This window comes from Salvelinus sp. IW2-2015, linkage group LG4q.1:29, assembly GCF_002910315.2.
Source record: "Salvelinus sp. IW2-2015 linkage group LG4q.1:29, ASM291031v2, whole genome shotgun sequence".
Taxonomy (NCBI): Eukaryota; Metazoa; Chordata; class Actinopteri; order Salmoniformes; family Salmonidae; genus Salvelinus; species Salvelinus sp. IW2-2015.
In genome coordinates, this window is record NC_036842.1 from 40,629,578 (window position 1) to 40,656,940 (window position 27,363).

The window sequence follows — 27,363 nt, forward strand, 5'->3', positions numbered from 1 at the left end:
TCTATCTGACACTTCTGTAACGTCACCCCTCTTGAATAAGCCCCCTGGTATTCTCTTGATTCCCCTGCGTCTCCCCTCTTCACTACCTAAACTATAGACTCCCACCAAACCCAGGATAAAAGGGCACACATTGTAAAATGGCCTTGCACTACCAAATCTCACTCAAATAAAAATCTGTTTGACTTTTTGTAGATCCACGTCTTCAGGGAAGAGCTCCAGTGCTCTGAGTAACTCCTTCTGTCTCTGTGTGCGTTTCTCTGTTAGTATTCCTATGTAAGCTAAAGAAATATGAAGCTTCATCCCGAAACCAAGTCATACTTTGATTAACCAAGTTCAGCTCAGCATATGTTTAAAACATCACAGGCCTTAAAGCATTGGAATAAATGTAAAAATAAAAAAAAAAAAATCAAAGTCTACCACTTGTCACTCACAGTTCACTGCTCCCTTCCCAGTGCACTTCTTGGTTCGTTCCAGTTATATCTGAGGGTTTTTCAGGGGGACTCTGGGGAATGGAGCGTACCATCAGCATGATCAACGAGGGATCAGGGGATAAACCATGTGCGCGATTCAGTGTCTGAGAGAAATAATAGTACACCCAAACCCAATATTAGTGCCTTTATTCAACCCACTCATCGCTAAGACCTGAGATAGGTAGGCATCTGTKTTCTGAAATACCTCTGTAGGGGATAGTAGATCAACCTGGAATATTTTAATAAAATGTATCAAGTAATTCATTAGTGTTGGGTAGCCTGACCATGAACACAGCACAATATCATCTGTAAATAGTAAGAGGAGAATGGGGTAAGTTGAGCCTCTTTTTAACATTCTGCATCACTCCGTGAAGGAAAATATAGTATTTTTTCCAACATACATTTTAGGATGTTGTGTAATCCTGGAAATAATCAGAATTCATGCAAACATTACAGTTATGAAAACATAGCTTGTCCAACAAAAAGCGGTCTCTCGGCACAACTTACCCCAGGTATGGGGCAAGTTGAGCCACAGGACAGGGTAAGTTAAGCCACCTACACATTTCTGCAACGAACTAAATATTACCAATACCTTTTTAAAACCATGTCTATCTTTTTTTCCCAAACACAATTCAACACAATCCCTTTTTGGCCTTTAAATAAGTTTAAGCATCTTTTAATACAGGCTTAACACCTAACAGACACTTTGTACTTTTTTAACACGTTTAACATAGGCCAGGCCCTGTTGTTACCTCATATCCCAGTGATAATGCCTTGAATTATGGCTGGGAAGAAAACACTTCAATTTGCTAATGGCTGAACTTACCCCAAAGCAAACATCTTGACTATATTAGCCCACACAGCTACAATGATGCACTTTCATGCTCGGTTTAGGACCTCATATTGAAGCGTATATAGACCCCAAATGATTTAACAATCTTAAAATGATCTACCTTGGCTTAAATACAAGCATCATGAAACCTCTAACACAATGAATACATTTGACTTGGTGATTTATTTATTTTTTGCCTAATTGCTTACCACTCTTTCGATGTGGTTTCTTCCTTCATAGACTCCATGAAGTGATGACCTCTTCCCAAATGTTAGGTCAAATTATGAATTTTGTGTATGGTTTCCTAGAAACAAGGGTGGCTCAACTTACCCCTTTGACTCAACTTACTCCACTCTCCCCTAATAATTCTTCCCACAAAACAGCAGCGAGGCTATGCACAATAAAAGTAAAGATACAAGGAATCCATGTCAATGCCAGAAAGAGAAATAAACAGAGAGAGAGAAAGCGAAAGAGAGAGAGAGAGATTGTAGAGAAAGAGAGAACAATAGATAAGAAAATAAAAAWAAWAAAAAAAGAGAGAGAAAGACAGACCGAAAGAAAGCTGGATAGACTGTGAAATGAAGTACGTTTTGCAAAGCACTTTGATCAATCTGATGCCTCACCGCGGATCCCCCACTCCATATGGTCCAGTGTCTGTGTCTTCCTCCCATAGAACTGTACACATAACAGAGCTTATATTTAATATGCAACAATTTAGGGTTAACTTTTCCAAAATTCCCAGGTTGGAAGATATCCCTGTAAAAAGATATCCGTAATCAGGAGTAAATAAGCAGGAATTTTGGGAAAGCTGCACATACTGCATCATAGGCCTCTATAGTACATATGAAGCACCCCGGGTTAGGTTTATACGAAGAAGCACATCAGGTAGACCCACTACACACTGTTACTTTCAACACCCAGACATTTCGTTGCGATACTAATATCTGAAATTTGACACCCGAGTGACGGAACGCGTTTCCGGAACGACTACTGTTCGCGCCGTACCTGAACACAAACAAAGAAACATTACTGTCGTCAACACAAAGTCCTTCTTAACGTTCCTCAGACATCTCCTCACGTGGATGTTTTTGTAGAAAATCTTAGGTTGTCTTTTACAAATGTCTCGCTAGAAAAAAAAAAGACGCTTCCTCTGAACAAAACAAACAAAATACAAATAAACAAAATTTTTTTCAGTCTGTCAGTTAACATTGCACCAAAAAAGAAAAAGACATCGTCTCTACATTGAGTTCTGTTAGTGAGGCGAAAGGTCAAGTCTATCCGGGTAGACGTCAACYCCAACATAAAAAAACAGATTCCCTCCGTTTTCCCCCCTCAATGTACTCCATTGACGGGAAAAAACATCCTCAGGGAAAAGATGTCCCTCAGACAGATCCTCAGAGAAGCAGGGATGGGCATCCCTGAAAAGTGCCTATCTAAAAAAAGGCAAAGTCAGGCAGTAAGTAAGCTTATTCAGGGTCTCTCCTCACACACAGTGGAGCTGCAGGTATAGGCCATATGTCTTGGGTCCTCCAGGCCCATGGGGGGCGGTGTTAGCTATCCCCCTCCCTTGGGGGTTTTCTTGTTCTGAGCGTTCCACATGCCCCTTTTGGAGTGGTAGTAGTGGAAGAAGTTCCTCAGTCTCAGTCTCTCCACCTCCAGGCCGTTCTGTAGCACCCTTGAAGGAGGGAAGAGAGGAACAACCAGGTGGCTATAAGAATCACTCCTTTTCTCATCACCTCCAATGATTGTAAAATACTTAACAGACGATAACAAGGTGGTGGGAGCTCAACGTTGGGCTGGTTTCCACCTGGTCAGCTCTTTCAAAATCAGTGCAATGACGAGGAGGAGAATACATCATTTTAAGACAATTGAGAAAGAGCCCGGAAAGAGGCGAAAGAGGGTTAGAAAGCAGAGGGTGTTGTGTTTGCAATMGTCAGGGTTGCCAGTTTACCTGTCCAGTAGTTCCCAGTCCTCTCCGCCCCAGCGGTCTTTAAACTCCTCCGTGTTCATCCCGCCGATCTTATCAAAGTCCGACTTATAAATCCCGAACAGGCCAAAGCCGTTCACCTCCCAGTAGCCTGCAGAGGGAAAGTAAATCCCAAACATGGTGTGTGTGTGTATGTGTGTGTGCATGCTGCGTGCGAGATATGTGTGCATGTGTGTGCATGCCGTGTGCGTGATGTGTGTGTGTGTGTGTGTCTATCATGTGTGTATTACCATCAGGCTCTAGCGGGGAGCTGCCACAGCCCAGTCTCATGACGATAGGGGCAAAGGCCAGACGTCCCTCTACACAGTGCTTCCTGATGCTCTCCAGGATGTTGAGGGGGAAGTGGATGTGAAGGTCACACAGGAACGCTATACTGTGGTTGTCCTGTAAAACAGACATACACACAAATATGTTGTAATCAAAACTAAAGTACACACAATCATGGTTACAGACTCCCAACATACTCAGTCCCACAAACTCAAACGCCACACAAAAACAGTCAATCTAAATCCTCTACTCTACTGTGTGTGTGCGTCTACTGTGTGTGGTGTGTGTGGTGTGTTGGTGGTGTGTGTGTGTGTGGTGTGTGTGTGTGTGTGTGGTGTGTGTGTGGTGTGTGTGGTGTGTGTGTAGCATGCACTAGTGTGTCTGTATGTGTGTGAAAGGTTTTGATATAAAACACCACAGTCATTCAACTGTGAGTTGACACCCCAGTCTTCCCCATGTGACAGGCCTGACACTCAAATGACAGATAACTGTTTACCCAATCCCTGTTGCATTGAGAGAGAGAGAGAGAGAGAGCGAGAGAGAGAGACGAGAGATAGAGCGAAGAGAGAGAGAGAGAGAGAGCGAGAGAGAAAGTCTATGTGACAGTCATGACACTCCAATGATACATAACTCTGCCCAAATCCCTGTCGCACAGAGAAAGAGAGCGAGAGAGAGGAAACAAACAAACAAGAAAGAGAGAGTTGGGAGAAAGAGAGAGAACGAGAGAGAGAGAGATAGAGGGGAGGGTAGTAGTGGGAGAGGGAAAGAGACATAGAGAAAGTCTATTTGACAGCTTTGACACGCCAATGACAGATAACTGTCTGCGCAAATCCCTGTCGCACACACAAAAAGAGAACACCATTGAATAAAACATTGAATACATGTCTGTCTGCCTGTCTGGCTGTCTATCAATCTGTCAGGCCATGGGGTCACAGAGAACTGGACAGTTTGTGACCGTCTGAATGTGCGTGTGACTCTCTTGGGAGCATCTGAGACCTCTTGACCTCTGCAAGTCTTCAGAGTCAGAAGCTAACCACAATCATTTAAAGGGAGCTCCGAATACGGCACCTCACGATATCAGAGCATATACCGTGACTATCTCACTGTATTAAAAAAATACCTCACTGAGATTGAGTAACAGTCACACGAGTTAGGTTATACATTGTGCTGCTTTTTATACTGCTCATCCTGTCAATGTGAAATTGTATGGTTAGTATGGCCATGGCGTGTGTCATTGTCAGAGTAAAAGGTTGTCCAGAAGCTTCAGCCTGCTCTCTACCGAGTGTGCATGTGTGTCACCTCAATCAGGGCATTTGCAAATGTATTGGCTGTATATGAACTGTCTTTCCCTTCCTGAAGGACCGCTATCTCTCACCTCGATAGTGTCCACTCCGATCTGAAGTCCCGCTGAACGCTCAAAGTTCCCTTCTCTTCTCAAGTACTCATACCTGACAAAACACACAAACAATCACATCCGTTAAGTCCAGGGTTTGGTCCGATTACATATCCCATTATGTGTGTGTGTCAGTTGGAATTGCTCCATAAGGACTGTTTATAAACTCCTGAATCAATTCAATCCCTGTAGTAATTAAAATGCACTCCTACGGAGCTATGGATGAACTCTGAGACAAACACACGCACGTACCTAGGCACAGTGCTCTCTCGGAGGGCCTGCTCCACGTCCATGTCGGTGCTCTCGAAGTCGACGATGACGATGCTGAAGTCGTCGTCCTTCGTCTGACGGTGCAGCTCCTCCATGTCTGTGATGAACTGCTGCACCCAGCGAGCCTGGTTCTTCACTAGAGACACGCAGAGAGAGAGCGGCAAAGTGCTTTAACTTTACACGGCCAATAAAGGTTATTGAATTGAATTGAGAGAGGGAGAAATTGTGTTTCAACACGACATGAGCTAAATCAGACACAGCCGTCTTCAATTCCCAAGCTTTCCTTTCAGATCTGCACGATTGTCTGTGCTGTATTTTCCAAACCTCTCTCCAGGGACCCATTGCCATTCCATGTAGTTGATCTATTCCAGAGCTAGCACACTTTCCAGGGCTACAAAAAAAAAAWTTGAAACGTGTGGGAGTCCTTGAGGAATGGTTTGAGAAACTACTGTTGGAGAAGGGACTCATGACCTAACGAGAGGTCAACCCCCCAGTACTGGGGCCTCATTTATAACCGTCATAAATTGCACACAACATTTCTGCGTGCTCTAGTTCTGAAAAGTCTACGCACAGTACAAAAATACTGAGATTCATAAACTTGCCGTACGCATGTTTCCCGTTATAACTCAGACCTGTCGAACAACTGTGCACGCGTTACACAAGCATTAAAACTCCGCGTGGAAAATGCCTCCATTCACCTTTTATGGTGACAATAACTGTTGGCATTACGCCACGGCATGCAAAAGACAAAATGTTGTTCAATATTTACTTCATCAATAGACTGGGTTTAAATATCCTGCCTTGGCATAGGCGCAGAGATTAAAAAGGCAATGATTATGCGCTCTTATCACACAGCAATACTGTAGCCTGCCCATACTGTCAAATATTTTACATACAGTGCATTTGGAAAGTATTCAGACCCCTTCCCCTTTTCCACATTTTGTTACGTTACAGCCTTATTCTAAAATTGATTAAATACATGTTTTTTCTTCATCAATTTACACACAATACCCCATAATGACAAAGAAAAAAAATATTTTTTAGAAAACAGATATACATTATTTACATAAGAATTCAGATCCTTTGCTATGAGACTCGAAATTGAGCTCAGGTGCATCCTGTTTCCATTGATCATTCTTGAGATGTTGCTACAACTTTATTGGAGTCCACCTGTGGTAAATTCAATTGTTTGGATATAATTTGGAAAGGCACACACCTGTCTACATAATTTTCCACAGTTGACAGTGCATGTCAGAGCAAAAACCAAGCCATGAGATCGAAGGAATTGGCTGTAGAGCGCCGAGACAGGATTGTGTCGAAGTACAGATCTGGGGAAGGGTACCAAAAAATGTATGCAGCATTTAAGGTACCCAAGAACACAGTGGCCTCAATCATTCTTAAATGGAAAAAGTTTGGAACCACCAAGACTCTTCCTAGAGCTGGCCGACCGGCCAAACTGAGCAATTGGAGTAGAAGGGCCTTGGTCAGGGAGGTGACCAAGAACCCAATGGTCACTCTGAAGGAGCTCCACAGTTCTTCTGTGGAGATGGGAGAACCTTCCAGAAGGACAACCATCTCTGCAGCACTCCACCAATCAGGCCTTTATGGTAGTGGCCAGACGGATGCTCCTCAGTAAAAGGCACATGACAGAGAAAAAAGATTCTCTGGTCTGATGAAACGAAGATTGAACTCTTTGGCCTGAATGCCAAGTGTCACATCTGTAGGAAACCTGGCACCATCCCTATGGTGAAGTATGGTGGTGGCAGCATTAGGCTGTGAGGATGTTTTTCAGCGGCAGGGACAGGGAGACTAGTCAGGATGGAGTGAAAGTTGAACAAAGAGATCCTTGATGAAAACCAGCTGCAGAGCGCTCAGGACCTCAGACTGGGGAAAAAGTTCACCTTCCAACATGGCAACGACTATAAGCACACAGCCAAGACAATGCAGGAGTGGCTACGGGACAAGTCCCTGATTGTCCTTGAGTGACCCAGCCAGAGCACTGATTTGAACCAAATCGAACATTTCTGGAGAGACCTGAAAATATCTATGCAGCGGCGCTCTACATCCAACCTGAAGGAACTTGAAAGGATCTGGAGAGAAGAATGGGATAAACTCCCAAAATACAGGTGTGCCAAGCTTGTAGTGTCATACCCAAGAAGGCTGCCGAGGCTGTAATCGCTGCTCAAGGTGCTTCAACAAAGTACTGAGTAAAAGGTCTGAATACTTATGTAAACGTGATATTTCAACAACAAAAAATGATATACAGTATATACATTTGCAATCATTTCTAAAAACCTGCTTTTGCTTTGTCAGTAAGGGGTATCGTGTGTAGATTGATGAGGAATWAAAAAWAAAAAAAATACATTTTAGAATAAGGCTGTAACGTAACAAAATGTGGAAAAATTAATGGGTTCTGAATACTTTCCGAATGCACTGTAAGCTACTGTCTGCAAATTCTGAAACGTTGTAGGGCAGGCTACTCAGATTTGGATGTGCGGTAGATTCTGCCTATTAAGGGCAGGGTCCTCAAACAAATGCAGTGGTTACAGTTATTTCTTGTGTGTTTTTGTTCTACTTTACTGTTAAATGTATTTTTTTTATAGTCCTACTGATATTCATTACTGCATTGTTGGGGAAAAAAGCAAGCGCGAAAGYCATTTCACTGTAGGCTACTTGTGCACGTGACAATAAAAACATGAAACTTGATACACAGGCCTACTTAAATGTAAAGGTTTGCGCTGCCTATGAGGTTGCAGAACTTTCAATACATATAGCCTATCTATTTACTAGGCTACTTGGTCCAATTAAATGAGAGATGCGCATGGTAAGTTGTTATGTGGCCCCGTTGGGAATATGAACCCATTACGGCCAGAAAAGGTGAAGAATATATTCTGCAATGGGTATGAAAAAAATATTAGGAAAAAGARTCCTATGTCTAATTATAAGCTTCTTATGTCTAATTATTTTAGACTATCCCCAATGGCAAATGGTTGCATTCTTGTTAATATGTTTTCCTGTTTTTGTTTTTTTATGAATAAGCTTTTCATCATATCCCACATTTGCACAAAATACTTACTTGCCAGCTTGCAATACAATATTTCAACCATTAGAAAACGTGCGTACACATGGTCTAAAGTTTGCGGGGGAGGTGAGCGCATTCTTACGTCAAGTGAAAAATAAATAAATGGCAACTTTTGCGTGAAAACTGGTGCACACACACACACACACACACACACACGAGGCCCCTGGTACCTACCTGGCACCACAAAATGCACCATCACATCCTTCCGCCACTGCAGCATGACCGGCTGGCACAGCAGGGGGTTGGCGTAGGCCGTGCCCCACGTGGTGGCCCCGGGCTGGGCAGGGGGGTGTGTGGAGGTTGGGGGTGCGGGGGTGCTGAGGATGAGACCAGGCGGGGACCCAGCAGGGGCCGAGGCGGGGATGAACTCCGTGTTCTCCAGGCTGTCTCCGCCCAGCCGGCCACGGTGGAGGAGAAGGTAGATGTATTCCGAGAGGCGCACCACGTTCCGTCCGCGCTCCATCAACTCCAGTTCCACCAGGTAGCGGTTTCCCCGGGCCGAGTCTCGCCTCTTCTCCACATTGATGATCCGCAAAAGAGTGTAGATACTGGGGGAGAAAGGGGAGGGTGTGTTTAGTAAAACAAACATACAACTTTTTCACTTTTTCACATCAATATTTTCACTACATTGCTTCCATCCCCAATACACATGCACACGCACACGCAAACACACACACACACACACTACCGTATCGTACCACAACGACACACACGAAGGCACATGTGGTTGGGCCAGCAGACATGCACATCGTCGAGCACACTCAGACATCGGTGATCGACGACATTGCACTGTTTGTGTGTGTGTCGCTAGTACACACAGCTAGTACACGACACTTAGTGTGTTCGACTGATCACGATAGCACTAGCTGTCGCTGCTGATGTACCACTAGTAGTGGCTATAGTCAGAGGGCTGTAGCACACCACACACAGAGAGTTCAACTATCCAGAGAGTTCAACGCTAAAAGTATTCATATAGTATCTGAACCCAGGTGTGGCACAATCACACACTAACCCTCCGTTGCGCTCGTTGAGCTTCTCCATGTACTGTGCCAGCACATCCACCACCTCGCTCTCGGCCAGCTGCAGGTTCCCAGACACGTTGCAGCGCAGGTCATTCCAGTCAGAGCGCAGCAGCTCAAAGTCCATGGGGTTGACTGAAAACGTTCTCTGCCAGTTGATGCTCTCCTATTTATTCATAAGTATGTTTATTTGACAGTTTTGTACACTTGAAACACACATGTTTAATGCATTGCACCAGATATAGGTCGACAGCAAATTGTTTTCAACAAATCGTCGTTAAGCATGAGCTACAGTCCCTGGGGAAATGAACAATAAAATAATTCAACATTAGAGCCTGAGCGATAGGCTATGGGATTTTTTTTGTGTCTGACTCATTCTACATCGTTACCTCAATCAAAGCACTCTATTTTTTGGCCTCTAAAACCATGTTTTGGTCAAATAGTAAAGTGCATTATCCTCGTGATTCCGTTCATGAAAGTACGTGCCCCTGTGACTGTTTCGCTGGGGCCTGCTCCTGTAACGAGCAAGTCACTCTCTTCTTCCCCCATCCGCTCGAAAAATGTGTACTGAACGTATAACATTTTAAGACGCAATTGCTGGGAAAAAAACAGCTCTGGAAGCTTCATCCCTTGTCCCCGTCGAAGAGACGAGGGCCTCGTCTTTCTGTATGTATAATTTGTATTTCTCGACTCTCAATATTCGGCTCAATATTCGGCTTTTTAAAGATTTTCGCATAAAATGACAGACCCAAATCTAACTGCCTGTACCTCAGGACCTGAAGCAAGGATATACATATTCCTGATACCATTTGAAAATAAACACTTTGAAGTTTGTGGAAATGTTACATTAATGTAGGAGAATATAACACATTAGATCTGGTAAAAGATAATTCAAAGAAAAAACATGCATTTTTTTGTTATCATCATCTTTGAAATMTWTTTTTTTTTTGATTTTGAACAAAAGATGGCAGCAGTGTATGTGCAACGTTTTAGACTGATCAAATGAACCATTGCATTTATGTTCAAAACTTTGTATCAAGACTGCCCAAATGTGCCTAATTGGTTTATTAATACATTTTCAAGTTCATAACTGTGCACTTTCCTCAAACAATAGCATGGTATTCTTTCACTGTAATAGCTACTGAAAATTGGACAGTGCAAATAGAATAACAAGAATAACATGTCCTTGTTACTTACAACCTCATGCTAATCACATTAGCTTACGCWAGCTCAACCATCCCGCGGGGGACCCACCGATCCTGTTGAGGTGCATTCCAGCCGGAGTCTATTCCACAAGTTACCACCAGTTAAATCTATGACGTTAAAATGACTATTTACTCTGTTCCATCTGACTGCTCAATTCACTGTCCCATTAGCCCAGGCAGGGAAGTTATAAATGTGATCTCCACTATAAAAAGCATCTAGACATTATCTCACATTTCTTTTAGACTAACATTTCGTTTTCAGCAGCGGAGATTTGTATAAACCTTACAGTGTGTCTCTCTGACATTTGAAACATTGTTTCACTATTCAAATTCGATCTCCAACTGTCCCATAGTAAAGAACGTGTAACGGATCGGGAGTCGGGATGAGAGAGAGAGGCAGGCATCGTTTCTCAGCCAGTCGAAATCATGAATCAGCTGGCATAATTTTTCTGGTTGTATACAAAGAAATATCAGTTGAAAAAAAGGTKAAACGAAACGAAATGCAGCTAGTTTGCAGTCTTTCCAGCTTCAGTTGGAAGTTATTGTGTTAGCTTGGTTGTTGGCTTGCTCCCTGAACAACAGTGTCCTAATGAGAGAGCACATTTTCTATGCCAGGTGAAATCGCACCTCATTAGCTCATTGTTATGGATGTATCCAAATAAATGTCACTAGAAAACAACTTAAACAAATGCAGCTACTGTTATTCTGTCTGCACTGTCTGACGTGACTGTAAGTTAGCCGTAGTTGGCTAGCTAGCAAGCAAGGGATAAGAACATTGCCAGCCAGTATGGCAATGGAACATTTAGAACAAACGACTGGCAACCAAACCAATAGAACGAACGACCAGCCGGCTTGAGTAGCAACTGTCGATTTGTTTCGGGACTCCGTCTTGATCTTGTGGAAGGATGAAATGGTAGGAATAAATTCATAAAAATTATGTTTTTAATGAAAATATGTCAATCATTATTTTAATATGTTGGTAACCCGTTGCATAACAGTGATAATGCCCTCGAAGCCAGTGTTTGGAGAATACATTGGCATGGATTTTCAGCCCGGGCCTAACGCCCGTGCCAATACATCCTCCAAAAACTCCCTACGATATTAGTTTGTACACATAAAGATGTATCTCTATTGAACCCCCAAAAAATCAGGAAAGGAGTACTATTTTGACAGTAAAATATAGCAACTATAGTCTTAATTGTCAACCCAAAATGAATGACAATCACTGGATTAGGTTGCACAAAATCTTGAAAAATACCTCCCTGCTTGGACGTGTCAAATAAAAAAATATATATATATTGAATACCTCCGTAGTCTATTTATTACATTCTGAATAAAGCACTATGAAGTACTTTATTTGGCCAGGGGCTGGTGCTATCAACTGTAAAAGTTAGTGGGACCAGTGACACCAGGGGAAAATGTCCGGAGCCCTGTAATAGTAATTAACACTTAGCGTATGACAGGCACTAATTTGCATTATAAACTGGATGGTTCAAGCCCTGAATGCTGATTGGCTGACAGCTGTGGTATATCAGACCATATACTGAACCACGGGTATAGCAAAATGTATTTTTACTGCTCTAATTACATTGATAACCAGTTTATAATAGCAATAAGGCACCTCGGGGGTTATTGGTATATGGCCAATATACCACGGCTAAGGGCTGTATCCAGGCACTCTGCGTTGCGCCGTGCGTACGAACAGTCCTTAGCCGTGTTATATTGTCCATATACCACACCTCCTAGGGCCTTATTGCTTAAATATAGCCGAAGTCATTCGCTTTTATAATGTACAGTATAAGGCTTAAGCAGGCAGGCAAGACAGACAGAGAACTAGAAGAAGCACAGTAGCAGCAGAGAAGATGCGGAGACAGATAGACAGCACAAAAGGGAGGCAAAAACAATGTCTAGAGCAGAGCCACAGTTACAGTGGTGGGTTGTATCTCCAGTGGTGTTTTTACATATTGTATTTGTTTTAACGAAGTGACTGCGGATCCAACTTTTCGGGGATCTTTAGTATAACATTACTGTAAGACAAAAACACCACCGCATTTTTCTCGTGGCCAAAACTCAACAGAGCGCGCCGCAAGGCAAAATACACAGGTCGGCTATTCTACAGTTAGTTAACACCATCTGCTCTAAATGCACTCTGCACATCAGTCAAAAAACAACACTGTAGGCTACTTCGAAACAACACCGCATAAACTCAAGATCTAAATGCATATCCCCCATGAAACTGATTGAGATGAAATGGTTGAKGGGTAAAACTTGAGGAATTATCATTCACGATTGAACGGCGGTGGTGTTTTTGTCTTACAGTAACATTATGATATATTTGGTTCTGTTGTGTAGAATCCTGTGATTATTACGTGAGATCTTGCAGACATTGACTCAACATGATCCAACGTTATCAAATGAGCACCATTCGCCCGAGCAACCTTMTTTTCTGTGCGTAAAAGTCCCCCTAAAAAGTCTGATATGCACGACCTTGTTTTAAACATGAGCTGGTTAAAAAAAGAAGAGGAGGACCATGTCTCACCAGTCACTTGTACCGAATTGGTTAAGAAACGCTATAATATATTGCCAATGGTATGTGTCAGCCCTACTGCCTGTGTCTATGTAGGGTGTGTGTGTAGGGTGCAGGGTGTAGGATTTATGTGTGGGGATGGGGAGTGTGCGTATGGTGAGTGGGGGAGGCGGTGACTTGGAGGCGCATGCATTGATGTGGGCTGGTGGATAAAATACCAGGGCTGAATTCTTGTCCCGGTCTGACCGTGGACGCAGTGATGCTGAACATAAAAAAAGGACTCAACATACCCTACTCTCCTCTATGTAAATACTATCGGAGGTTTAAAGATCGATCCGATATGTTGGCAAAAGGTCCGTATCAACCGATATATCGGTCTGACTCAATTCAATACAATCAGAAGCAGTTAAATCGCAACCAACCTCAGCCCAGCCTGGACGCGCCTCTTCAGCCTCGTAACTGTAGTCGGACACCCCACCCTCCTCTGGTTCTGGTTCTGGGTCTGGGTCGGGCTCTGGGTCAGCGTTCGAGCGGATTGGATCAGGGTCTGGGTCGGGTTCTGATGGTTCTTGGTCTGGGTCGGGTTGTTTTTGCTGTGACTCGGTGATTTCGGAGGTTTTGAGGTACGAGGTGACCCTGGTTTCTAGCCTGCTTTCAACCCTGCTCTCGATCGTTTGGGCATTCTCCAAAGAGTTGGGGGGAGTGGGTGAATGAGGTGGCGGGGGCTGGAGGTGCTGGGGCAAAGGGGTGCCTCTTTTACTGGGTAAGGTGGCGTCTACGGCAGCCTCTCTTTCTGGGGGTATGTGGTGCTCCCTTCCCCCTCCTCTAACTCTCCTCCTCTCTCTATCTCGGAGCCTCACTACCGCCACCCTGCTGGCTGCCTGGTGAACTGCGCCTTGTCTGCTAACACTAGCATTAGTGCCACGTGGGGGAGCTTTGCCGTCTCTTAGAGGGGGTTTGGGCCAGAGTTGGGGGGCAGAGACGAGCCCCCTGCTTTCCGCTCCCCCTCCCCCCCTGGATCGAGTGCTCTGGAGGTTGACCAGTCTGGTGGTCTTTCCACTCTGGTACAGAAACACCCCAGGAAAGACTTCTCTCGGGTGATGCGACCCTGGACCCCTGCCCCTCTCCCTCTCTGCCCTCCTCTCCTCCTTCTCTCGCTCCCTTTCTTTGACCGGCCGCGGCCTGGTGATGTAGATCTTGTTTTCATCCTTCTTTTCCCTATTGTTGTTGTTGCCGGCGGCGGCAGCGTTTTTGTCATTACCATGGTTACGGGCGGCATTATCATGGAGACGGGCGTTGGCGGCGTTGTTGCCGGGGGCGGAGTTACTAAGGATCTGCTTGGCGCGGCTGGCGAGGGCCGAGAGAGAGGTCTTCTGGGGGAAGAGCAGGGACGACTTGCTCAGTTTGGGAGGGGTCTCCTCTCCTGCACCCCCTCCTCCTCCTCCCTTCCTGCCCGGCCCCCCTGGTGCTAGCTCAGAGGGACCCGTCCTGATCCAGGAGAGGGAGCGACCGTGGACCACGTTGTCTGACTGCGGGTGCAGCTCCTCGCTCTCCGCCTCGGGCCTCTCTAGAAGTCCCCTCCTGGAGGTCTGTCCCCCTCTTCTCCTCGGCACGTCCTTGTCCCACTCTCTGTCTGTCTGTCCATCGCTCTTGAGGAAGTGTTTTTTCTCTCTACGGACCACAATGCTGTTCTCCTCCTCCCCCTCTCTTTCTCCAAGGGTAGGTCTGGAGGTGTGGATGGATAGGCTGGGGTGAGAGGTCCTCTTAGTTGATAGGCTAGGCGGAGCGGTCCTATTTGGTGATTGGGTACCTACGATCTCGGCTTCATCTTCCGGGTCCACCCCTTCCTCCTCTTCCGGGAAATCTGTGGCAACAGAGAAAGTTCATCGTTAAAGGGTGTGTGTGTGCATGTGTGTTGTGTGTGTATATGTATGTCTGTGTGTCAGTGGGTGTGTGTACTTACCGTCTGGGTTAGGGAAGAAGAAGGGTCTATCATCGTCCTCCTCGTCTATCTTCATGTACTTGTAGAAGCCAAACCTGTCAGAGAGAGAGCARGAGAGCGAGAGAGACAGTTACACAGCAGTCTAACAATACCCCAACTAAGTGTTTCTCTTTCTCTCTTCTTTCTTGTCTGTTTTATATATTTTTATGTTTGTATTTCTCCATCTATGATTTTGAGAGTGGTTACATTTCTCCATCTTCATCCTTCCAAACCAAGTGACGGAGCAGGCATATTTCTCTGCTCTGTTTCCATCTGTGAATTACAATATAATAATCAACTGTACGTGGAAAATAGCCAACAGAACGTACTTCTCCAAGTAGATGGGTGACTCCCTGTAGAAACACTTGTTCTCTCTCTCCATGTGTGTCAGACGTGTAAAGTCATTGGGATAAATGAAGGACAGGTACACCTGAGGGAGAGACAAACAGGGACAAGTCAGTGAATAAAGACAGAACTAATAGATACAGTGCTAATAACATGTATGGGTAAATACTGATCAAGTGCAGGGTCCTGTTCATTAAGGCAAAGGTTTTGCAAAGGAAAAGGAAAGTCCAGGGTAGTCCCTTACTGTTTCAGTCTGTTTTTATCCGTTTGGTGCCTAATGAATATGACCCTGGTATTGCTTCTGGTATTTATCTGTCAATAATATTTTGGTGTAATGACACACTTTGACCAAAAGAGAACCCTAGAGGTTTGTTCAGAGCTGTCTTCAATACAGAAGAGGAAGAAGATAAGTTTTAAATCCATTTTTTTCGAGCTGAAAGATGATCGCCAGAGCTTACCCATGAATTTGCACAACAATGTAAGGCAATAAGTCATAGTCTTTGTCAAAGTATGACATATTTGTGATAATACCGAACTGCCCGCTTTGTGAAAATGTGTGCCAATGAGGTGTCTTTCCCTCTGAAATGACGTGGAAATTATTTGATCTATGTTTCAGGGCTGGGTTAAATTTTGAATGGTAGCACCCACCAGCATGGCATTGTTTATGAATCAGAAACACCTGCAGCGTTTGAGAGTTGCGACTGAGCTGAGCAATATAATAGATCATCTTTGGCTATAGCAAACATGTTGGCTAAATGAAGATAGTTTACTCGGCCTTTTACCATTTACCAAATGGTCAGTTCCGGTGTACTTAATGCCTTTTGGTCCTAGACTTGGCGCTCCGGCGATTCTCTCAAGCTCTGTCAGGTTGGATGGGGAGCGTCGCTGCACAGCAATTTTCAGGTCTCTCCAGAGATGTTCAATCGGGTTCAAGTCCGGGCTCTGGCTGCGCCACTCAAGGACATTCAGAGACTTGTCCCGAAGCAACTCCTGTGTTGTCTTGGCTGTGTGCTTATTGTCTTTGTCCTATTGGAAGGTGAACCTTCACCCCAGTCTGAGGTCCTGAGCATCTCGATGCTGACTAGTCTCCAAGTCCCTGCCGCTGAAAAACATCCCACAGCATGACGCTGCCACCACCATYCTTCACCGTAGGGATGGTGCCAGGTTTCCTCCAGACGTGGAATGCCAAAGAGTTCAACCTTGGTTTCATCGGACCAGAGAATTTTGTTTCTCATGGTCTGAGAGTCCTTTATGTCATGTGCCTTTTACTGATGAGTGGCTTCCGTCTGGCCACTCTACCATAAKGGCCTGATTGGTGGAGTGCTGCAGTGATGGTTGTCCTTCTGGAAGGTTCTCCCATCTTCACAGAGGAACACTGGAGCTCTATCAGAGTGACCATCGGGTTCTTTTTCACCTCCCTGACCAAGGCCCTTCTCCCCCGATTGCTCAGTTTGCCCGGGCGGCCAGCTCTAGGAAGAGTCTTGGTGTTTCCAAACTTCTTCCATTTAAGAATGATGGACTGAGTTCTTAGGGACCTTCAATGCTGCAGAAATATTTTGGTACCTTTCCCCAGATCTTGTGCCTCGACACAATCCTGTCTCGGAGCTCTACGGACAATTTTGTTCTGGCATGCGCTGTCAACTGTGYGACCACATATAGACAGGTGTGTGCCTTTCCAAATCATGTTCAATCAATTTAATTTACCACATCTCAAGGATAATCAATGGAAACAGGATGCACCTGAGCTCAATTTCGAGTTTCATAGCAAAGGGTCTGCATACTTATGTAAATAAGGTATTTCTGTTTGGTTTGTATCCTCCACAGATGTGAAATGTGTTGCAGGGGAGGCTCAGGCTTAAATGCCTGTTGCCATTTAGGGAATTTTAAACAGTGGGGAATGTGCTAAGTGAAGATTGTGTTTGTTTTTTATGATCATGTTTTGTAATTTAGTATTTTATTGAGTTTTGTATTGATGTGTGTTTTGTATTGCGTTGGGCTCATTTGAAAAAGAGACTTGGTCTCATTATTACACCCTGTTAAAATATATATATTTAAATTTTTATTTTTTATTTAACCAGGTAGGCTAGTTGGGAACAAGTTGTCATGTTCGTTTAGAGATGGATTGGACCAAGGTGCAGCGTGGTAAGCGTACATCATCAATTTATTAAATGAACACCAAAAACAAGAAAGAATAAACGACACGTAAAGTTTTGTAGCGCTAACACAGCAACTAACCAAAAACAAGATCCCACAAACTAAAGGAGGAAAAAAGGCTGCCTAAGTATGATCCCCAATCAGAGACAACGATAGACAGCTGCGTCTGATTGGGAAAAACTAGAATGCCCACCCAAATCACACCCTGACCTAACCTAATAGAGAAATAAAAAGGCTCTCTGAGGTCAGGGCATGACACAAGTTCTCATTTTCAACTGCGACCTGGCCAATATAAAGCAAAGCAGTGCAACAAAAACAACAACATAGAGTTACACATGGGATAAACAAAAGTACAGTCAATAACACAATAGAAAAATCTATACACAGTGTGTGGAAATGGAGTAAGGAGGTAAGGCAATAAATAGGCCATAGTAGCGAAGCAATTTAGCAAATTAACACTGGAGTGATAGATGTGCAGATGATGATGTGCAAGTAGAAAAACTGGTGTGCAAAAGAGCAAAAAAGTTAATAAAAACAATTTGGGGATGAGTGAGCTGAGATAAGGCTTTACCTAAGAGCTTTACCTAGCAAAGACTTATAGATGACCTGGAGCCAGTGGGTCTGGCGACAGATATGTAGCGAGGGCCAGCCAACGAGAGCATACAGGTCGCAGTGGTGGGTGGTATATGGGGCTTTGGTGACAAAACGGATGMCAATGTGATAGACTGCATCCAATTTGCTGAGCAGAGTGTTGGAGGCTCTTTTGTAAATGACATCGCCGAAGTCGAGGATCGGTAGGATAGTCAGTTTTACGAGGGTATGTTTGGCAGCATGAGTGAAGGAGGCTTTGTTGCGAAATAGGAAGCCAATTCTAGATTTAATGTTGGATTGGAGATGCTTAATATGAGTCTGGAAGGAGAGTTTACAGTCTAACCAGACACCTAGGTATTTGTAGTTGTCCACATATTCTAAGTCAGAACCATCCAGAGTAGTGTTGCTAGTCGGGCGGGTGGGTGTGGGCAGCGATCGGTTGAAGAGCATACATTTAGTTTTACTTGTATTTAAGAGCAATTGGACGCCACGGAAGGAGAGTTGTATGGCATTGAAGCTCGTTCGGAGGTTTGTTAACACAYTGTCCAAAGTAGGGCCAGATGTATACAGAATGGTGTCGTCCGCGTAGAGGTGGATCAAGGAATCACCCACAGCAAGAGCGACATCATTGATATATACAGAGAAAAGAGTCGGCCCGAGAATTGAACCCTGGGGTACCCCATAGAGACTGCCAGAGGTCCGGACAACAGGCCCTCCAATTTGACACACTGAACTCTATCTGAGAAGTAGTTGGTGAACCAGGCGAGGCAGTCATTTGAGAAATCAAGGCTGTTGAGTCTGCCGATAAGAATACGGTGATTGACAGAGTCGAAAGCCTTGGCCAGGTCGATGAAGACGGCTGCGCAGTTTTGTCTTTTATCGATGGCGGTTATTGATATCGTTTAGTACCTTGAGAGTGGCTGAGGTGCACCCGTGACCAGCTCGGAAACCGGATTGCACAGCGGAGAAGGTACGGTGGGATTCGAAATGGTCAGTGATCTGTTTGTTAACTTGGCTATCAAAGACTTTAGAAAGGCAGGGCAGGATGGATATACAGTGGGGAGAACAAGTATTTGATACACTGACAATTTTGCAGGTTTTCCTACTTACAAAGCATGTAGAGGTCTGTAATTTTTATCATAGGTACACTTCAACTGTGAGAGACGGAATCTAAAACAAAAATCCAGAAATCAGCATTGTATGATTTTAACGCTAATTAATTTGCATTTTATTGCATGACATAAGTATTTGATACATCAGAAAAAGCAGAACTGAATATTTGGTACAGAAACCTTAGTTTGCAATTACAGAGATCATACGTTTCCTGTAGTTCTTGACCAGGTTTGCACACATTGCAGCAGGGATTTTGGCCACTCCTCCATACAGACCTTCTCCAGATCCTTCAGGTTTCGGGGCTGTCGCTGGGCAATACGGACTTTCGGCTCCCTCCAAAGATTTTCTATTGGGTTCAGGTCTGGAGACTGGCTAGGCCACTCCAGGACCTTGAGATGCTTCTTCCGGAGCCACTCCTTAGTTGCCCTGGTGTGTGTTTCGGGTCGTTGTCATGCTGGAAGAACCCAGCCACGACCCATCTTCAATGCTCTTACTGAGGGGAAGGAGGTTGTTGGTCAAGATCTCGCGATACATGGCCCCATCCCATCTCCCTCAATACGGTGCAGTCGTCCTGTCCCCTTTGCAGAAAAGCATCCCCAAAGAATGATGTTCCACCTCCATGCTTCACGGTTGGGATGGTGTTCTTGGGGTTGTACTCATCCTTCTATTCCTCCAAACACGGCGAGTGGAGTTTAGAGCAAAAGCTCTATTTTTGTCTCATCAGACCAATGACTTCTCCCATTCCTCCTCTGGATCATCCAGATGGTCCATTGCAAACTTCAGACGGGCCTGGACATGCGCTGGCTTGAGCAGGGGGACCTTGCGTGCGCTGCAGGATTTTAATCCATGACGGCGTAGTGTGTTACTAATGGTTTTCTTTGAGACTGTGGTCCCAGCTCTCTTCAGGTCATTGACCAGGTTCTGCCGTGTAGTTTCTGGGCTGATCCCTCCAATTCCTCATGATCATTGATGCCCCACGAGGTGAGATCTTGCATGGAGCCCCAGACCGAGGGTGATTGACCGTCAATTTGAACTTCTTCCATTTTCTAATAATTGTGCCAACAGTTGTTGCCTTCTCACCAAGCTGCTTGGCTATTGTCCTGTAGCCTATCCCAGCCTTGTACAGGTCTACAATTTCCCTGATGTCCTTACACAGCTCTCTGGTCTTGGCCCATTGTGGAGAGGTTGGAGTCTGTTTGATTGAGTGTGTGGACAGGTGTCTTTTATACAGGTAACGAGTTCAAACAGGTGCAGTTAATACAGGTAATGAGTGGAGAACAGGAGGGTTCTTAAAGAAAAACTAACAGGTCTGTGAGAGCCGGAATTCTTACTGGTTGGTAGGTGATCAAATACTTATGTCATGCATAAAATGCAAATTAATTACTTAAAAATCATACAATGTGATTTTCTGGATTTTTGTTTTAGATTCCGTCTCTCACAGTTGAAGTGTACCTTGAACACATGACAGACCTCTACATGCTTTGTAAGTAGGAAAACCTGCAAAATCGGCAGTGTATCAAATACTTGTTCTCCCCACTGTAGGTCTGTAACAGTTTGGGTCAAGAGTGTCCCCCCCTTTGAAAAGGGGGATGACTGCGGCAGCTTTCCAATCTTTAGGAATTTCGAACGATACAAAAGAGAGATTGAACAGACTAGTAATAGGGGTTGCAACAATGGCGGCAGATAATTTTAGAAAGAGAGGGACTAGATTGTCGAGCCGAACTGATTTGTACACGTCCAGGTTTTGCAGCTCTTTTGGAAAACATCTGCTATCTGGATTTGGGTGAAGGAGAAGCTGGGGAGGCTTGGGCGAGTAGCTGCGGGGGGTGCGGAGCTGTTGGCCGGGGTTGGGGTAGCCAGGAGGAAAGCATGACCAGCTGTAGAAAAATACTTATTGAAATGATCAATTATCATGGATTTATCGGTGGTGACAGTGTTTCCAAGCCTCAGTGCAGTGGGCAGCTGGGAGGAGGTGCTCTTATTCTCCATGGACTTTACAGTGTCCCATAATGTTTTGGAAAAGCTAGCCTTGGCTTTCCTAACTGATTGTGTGTATTGGTTCCTGACTTCCCTGAAAAGTTGCATATCGCYGGGACTATTCGATGCTAGTGCCGTACCCCACAGGGTGTTTTTGTGCTGTTCGAGGGCAGTCAGGTCTGGAGTGAACCATGGGCTGTATCTGTTCTTAGTTCTACATTTTTTGAAAGGGGCATGATTATTTAAGATGGTGAGGAAATTACTTTCAAAGAACAACCAGGCATCCTCTACTGACGGGATGAGGTCAATATCCTTCCAGGAAAGCCGGGCCAGGTCGATTAGATAGGCCTGCTCGCAGAAGTGTTTTAGGGYGCGTTTGACAGTGATGAGGGGTGGTCATTTGACCGTGAACCCATAATGGATGCAGGCAATGAGGCAGTGATCACTGAGATCCTGATTGAAAACAGCAGAGGTGTATTTGGAGGGTAAGTTGGTCAGGATAATATCTATGTGCCCTTGTTTACGGATTTAGGGTTGCACCTGGTGGGTTCCTTGATGAGATTGAGGGCATCTAGCTTAGATTGTAGGATGGCCGGGGTGTTAAGCATATCCCAGTTTAGGTCACCTAACAGAACGAACTCTGAAGATAGATAAGGGGCAATCATTTCACATATGGTGTCCAGGGCACAGATGGGAGCTGAGGGGTGTCTATAACAGGCAGGAACAGTGAGAGACTTATTTCTAGAGAAATTCATTTTTATAATTAGAAGCTCAAACTGTTTGGGCATAGACCTGGAAAGTATAACATAACTTTGCAGGCTATCTCTGCAGTATATTGCAACTCCTCCCCCTTTGGCAGTTCCAGCTTGACGGAAAATGTTGTAGTTGGGGATGGAAATCTCAGAATTTTTGGTGGCCTTCCTAAACCAGGATTCAGACATGGCAAGGACATCAGGGTTGGCAGAGTGTGCTAAAGCAGTGAGTAAAACAAACTTAGGGAGGAGGCTTCTGATCTTAACATGCATGAAACCAAGGCTTTTACGGTTACAGAAGTCAACAAATGAGAGCGCCTGGGGACACACAGGGCCTGGGTTAACCTCCACATCACCCGAGGAACAGAGGAGGAGTAGGACGAGGGTACGGCTAAAGGCTCTCAAATCTGGTCGTCAAGTGCGTTGGGGACGGAGAATAAAAGGAGCAGATTTCTGGGCGTGGTATGATAGATTCAGGGCATAATGTACAGACATGGGTATGGTAGGGTGCAGGTACAGTGTAGGTAAACCTAGGTAATYAGTGACAATAAGAGAGGTTGCATCTCTGGAGGCACTAGATATGCTAGGTGAGGTCACCCCATGTGTGGGAGGTGGGACAAAAGAGGTATCTGAGGCATGTTGAATGGGGCTAGGGGCTCCGCAGTAAAATAAAACAATGATAACTACCCTAAACAACAGTATACAAGGCATATTGACATTAGAGAGAGACATAAAGCGAGGCATAAAGCAATCACAGGTGTTGATTGGGAGAGCTAGCTAAGACAACAACGGGTAAGACAGCAACAGCTAATCAGACACACAGGGCCTGAGTTCGAAGGCTGGGGCCGACAGATAAACTAAATAAACAAAATGGAATACCGTGATTAATGAACAGTCCAGCAGGCACCAGCTATGTAGCCATGTGATCATAGGGTACAGTGAACAGCATAAGATGAAACAGGTAAGTCGTTACTACGCTAGCAAGCGGGAGACACGGCGTTCATAAAGTTAGCATGCCGGGGCTAGCAGAAGCGTCTTCACCGACGTCCGACAAAGGCCGGTTGAGGGCAAATCGGACAGAATTACGTCGGCAGACCAGTCATGATGGATCGGCGGGGCTCCGTGTCGACAAAGGCTCCAGGCCAATTGGCAAAAGAGGTATTGTAGCTGGAGTAATTTAGTTTTCTAGCCGGGAGATGCGCCTGGCTCAAGGCTAACTGGTGCTAGCTTCGGGACAAGGGCGTTAGCCACTATAGTCACCCGGTAGCAGCTAGCTGGTTGCGATGATCCGATGCAAAGGGTCCAGAGCTTACGGCAGGAATCCAGCGATGTAGTGGCTTCTAGTCGTGTTAGTGAAGAGTCTGGGAGGCATCAGCTGTGTAGCCGAGTGATCATATTGTCCACTGAGCAGGCCGGGAGATGGGCCCGGCTCAAAGGCTAACTACGGGGCTGGGCCACTCGGTAGCAGCTAGCTAGCTGTGATGATCTGGAGTAATGGTGGAGAAAAGCAGTCCGATATACTCAGGGTTGATATCGTGTTGTGCAGACTGGCGGTTATTATCCAGGGTAAAAGCGGCTGGTGTCTGAGCTAGAGGTAAAGGCCGCTAGCAGTGGCTAATTAGCTGGTTAGCATCTGATGGCTAGCTGCTGATGGAGGTTCTAGRTATAAGGTCAAAAAATAAAATAAATTGCAGATCCATATCACATTGGGTGAGGCGGGTTGCCGGAAGGTACATTTAATTTAAAAATAATATATTTAAATATATACAAAAAAATATGAAAAAGGACAAAATTTACACYGGACAATTTTATTTTATTTTTATTTATCCTTTATTTTACCAGGTAAGTTGGCTGAGAACACGTTCTCATTTGCAGCAACGACCTGGGGAATAGTTACAGGGGACAGGAGGGGGATGAATGAGCCAATTGTAAACTGGGGATTATTAGGTGACCGTGATGGTTTGAGGGCCAGACTGGGAATTTAACCAGGACACCGGGGTTAACACCCCTACTCTTACAATAAGTGCCATGGGATCTTTAATGACCTCAGAGAGTCAGGACACCCGTTTAACGTCCCATCCGAAAGACGGCACCCGACACAGGGCAGTGTCCCCAATCACTGCCCTGGGGCATTGGGATATTTTTTTTTAGACCAGAGGAAAGAGTGCCTCCTACTGGCCCTCCAACACCACTTCCAGCAGCATCTGGTCTCCCATCCAGGGACTGACCAGGACCAACCCTGCTTAGCTTCAGAAGCAAGCCAGCAGTGGTATGACAAACACGTCTGCACTGCTAAGCCATCTTGGAATGTAAAAAATCAAGGTTAATTAAAATAATTCATTGATATATAGCTAGCTAGCTTTCTGAAATGAAAACAGAGAGAACAAAGAATATAGCTACAGTGCCTTCAGAAAGTATTCACGCCCCTTGACTTTTTTCCACATTTTGTTGTAATACAAAGTGGGATTCAAATGGATTTAACTGACTTTTTTTTGCCAACGATCTACACAAAATACTCTGAAATGTGAAAGAAACATTTGATTAAAATAAATTGTAATAATGGAAAATAAACTTGAATATATCTTGATTAGATAAGTATTCTGGGTAAGTCTCTAAGGGGCCGATCCCAATTTAGGAATTTATGCCTTTCCTACGCACACCTTCCCATGCACTTCTCAGTATTTGGTATTCAGACTTGCCTTATTCAGTCGCGTAACGCGCACTGCAGGTGTGGTTACCTTTCATGCTCTGAATAAAAATCATTCAACCGCTGAAAACTCTCCCACTTGATGGCCAAAATATTTTCTTGTGGACTTTTCATTCAATGGGGCTTTCAGTACATTCATCTTAAACCATCCCTTTACATATGGTGGTGCAACTTTAATTTAGTCGACAGACTCAATAGATGGTTCCCGATAGCGGCTAATATTTAAGATGATAAAAATTGTCAAATAAAATGGAGAAAAGCCCGGGCATATAATAAAAACATTCTAAAGCGCATACATCAACTCGGCAGGTTCAGCCCCACAGACGCCTCTAGTTTAGGTCTCCAAACTTCATCCATGCAAATTATGAGGGCACACAATTAGAATTCTGAATAACGGCACACCTATTCATATCCTATTTCACTGTGGAGGAAGGGCTGCAATACATATCTTCCATATGGCTGGTTTCATAAGGAATAACCTAAAACAATTGCTGTGTGTATTTACAATCGCCTTCTCCAAATGGATTACTAATTTACCTAGCTCTTATGAATTTATGAATTACAGTGCATGGAGAATGCTGTTATTTCTATCGTAAAAAAATAAGTAGATGCTTTGTCCACTTGGAACCGGTAGGTTTGCTAGTCCTTATTCATGGTTTCCTCGCACGTAACAGTGGTGGAATTATTAGGGATTAAATCAAAGTCAGAATACGGTGTAATCTGTAGACACACCTCCGCCACACCTTCATATATGCATGGTCCACCTCAAATMAATAGAGGGTGAATAGCATGCTATTGTCATGACGTGGCCCTTTCTGGGTGTAGATCGTGGGAAATTCTGAATGGTACTCTGAAGTATCCATTCTAACCACCTACAACCACAAAAGACTTTGTAACTTCAATGAAAGTTAACCAGAGACTCTGATGAAGCCTACAGGACGATCAAGGATTCCAACAGAGAAGACAACAACGGCATACGAACGTAAATATATATACATTGCAATTATTCTCGAATGAGCGCCCGTTCATGTGCAAAGGATTAACATTTCAATTAATATAATTATAGACTGTGTGTAGTGAATCCATTTGTCTTTCCCGCTCTTTCTCAGTCAAACCCCTTTCCTTTTGTCTACCAAGCTGTCATATCAGRTTAGCCCACTAGAGACTTTCTATCATTGTTAGTAACCAATATCTACTGTTTGTTTGTTATTTATTTCTGTGATTATTTAGTTAGTAAATACATAATTAAGCAAATTTGTATATTGCTGATTCATCATTTATGCTAGGATTCGTGCAGATAACCAATAATTTTATGATGTTCAGATGAGACTGATAGAAGGTAAAGAATAATTAATAATTGACTGCTATTGATATAAAAGATCTTCAGATCTTTAAGAGTGMATTTGGGAGATAGGCGCTTTATATACTTACTTATATACTTTATACATATTATTTTCCAAGTTGGCGTAGCAGTCAGACGTCCTTTGTCCTCGTCTTGTCCCGTGTATATATATTTGATATCTTTTTATCTTTTTCTTCACATATCTTTTAATATATATTTTTCTAAAGACTCAACTTCAAAACACTCTCCTGCAACCCGCCTCACCAAATGTGGTGCGGATCTGTTTTTTTCGAAAGTATTATTCACCTCGTATCCGAAATCCACAACAGAAGTTAGCCAGCTCACTAGCTAACTAGCTCACTAGGTTATTCAGCTAACCACGGCTAGCGGTCATCAAGTAAACTTTAGCTCAGAAAGCTATCGCCAAGTTTTGTACAACGCGACTCAGACCAGAGCATACCTGACCTATTTTCTCTCCATATCCCCGGATTTCTACCACAAGCTCTTGCAGCTAACTAGCTGCTATTCGAGTGACTATTGGCTAACGTCGATTCCGGAGCAAACACCAATTATCCCGGAGCTAGCCAGCTGAAGAGTTCCATCAGCCACTCCTGGGCTACAATCACCTATCCGGACCCGTTTTACTGCTGATGCGGAGCCCCACCGGGCCTTCACGACTGGATTACCGACGTTATCTGCCCGAGGGAGTTATTCAACTGGCCCCTCCATCACGACGTAACCTGAACGTCCATCTGCTAACTGCGGCCCGCTAATCGTTAGCTGTCTTGAGCATATCGGCTGCTATCTGAACAGGTCTATCGAACAATCTTCTTGGGCCACTATAACTATAACTATTTTGACAATTGGATTGGTCCCCTCTACCACACGGAACCCCACTAATCTACCGACGGAAACGCACAGTGTGGCCAAAAACAGACCTCCATCTTCTGCTAGCTTGCTACCCATGGCTCGGATAGCTGTCTGAATCGCCGTGACCCCAACCAACCTCACTACTCACTGGACCCTTATGATCACTTGGCTAAGCATGCCTTTCCTTAATGTCACTATGCCTTGTCCATTGCTGTTCTGGTTAGTGTTTATTGGCTTATTTCACTGTAGAGCCTCTAGCCCTGCTCATTATACCTTATCCAACCCATCAGTTCCACCACCCACACATGCGATGACATCACCTGGTTTCAATGATGTTTCTAGAAACAATATCTCTCTCATCATCACTCAATGACTAGGTTTACCTCCACTGTATTCACATCCTACCATACTTTTGTCTGTACATTATTGTCACGCCCTGACCTGAGATATCTGTTTTCTTTATATTTTGGTTAGGTCAG

At 44.3% G+C, this 27,363-nt stretch overlaps 1 protein-coding gene across 1 annotated transcript in view; it reads right to left on the reverse strand.

Annotated features, from left to right (window-relative positions):
* Positions 1–600: 600 nt before the first annotated feature.
* b4galnt4a (beta-1,4-N-acetyl-galactosaminyl transferase 4a) overlaps positions 601–27,363 on the reverse strand; it is a 431,216-nt gene continuing 404,453 nt past the window's right edge. Inside the window, exons 12-21 of the mRNA XM_023984701.2 lie at positions 15,363–15,463; positions 15,016–15,089; positions 13,475–14,916; positions 9,314–9,486; positions 8,476–8,849; positions 5,202–5,355; positions 4,932–5,004; positions 3,520–3,673; positions 3,254–3,380; positions 601–2,977 (exon numbers count right to left, since the gene is read on the reverse strand). Coding sequence (XP_023840469.1) covers positions 2,857–2,977; positions 3,254–3,380; positions 3,520–3,673; positions 4,932–5,004; positions 5,202–5,355; positions 8,476–8,849; positions 9,314–9,486; positions 13,475–14,916; positions 15,016–15,089; positions 15,363–15,463 — 2,793 coding nt within the window. The 3' untranslated portion in view covers positions 601–2,856. The remainder of the gene's footprint in view (positions 2,978–3,253; positions 3,381–3,519; positions 3,674–4,931; positions 5,005–5,201; positions 5,356–8,475; positions 8,850–9,313; positions 9,487–13,474; positions 14,917–15,015; positions 15,090–15,362; positions 15,464–27,363) is intronic.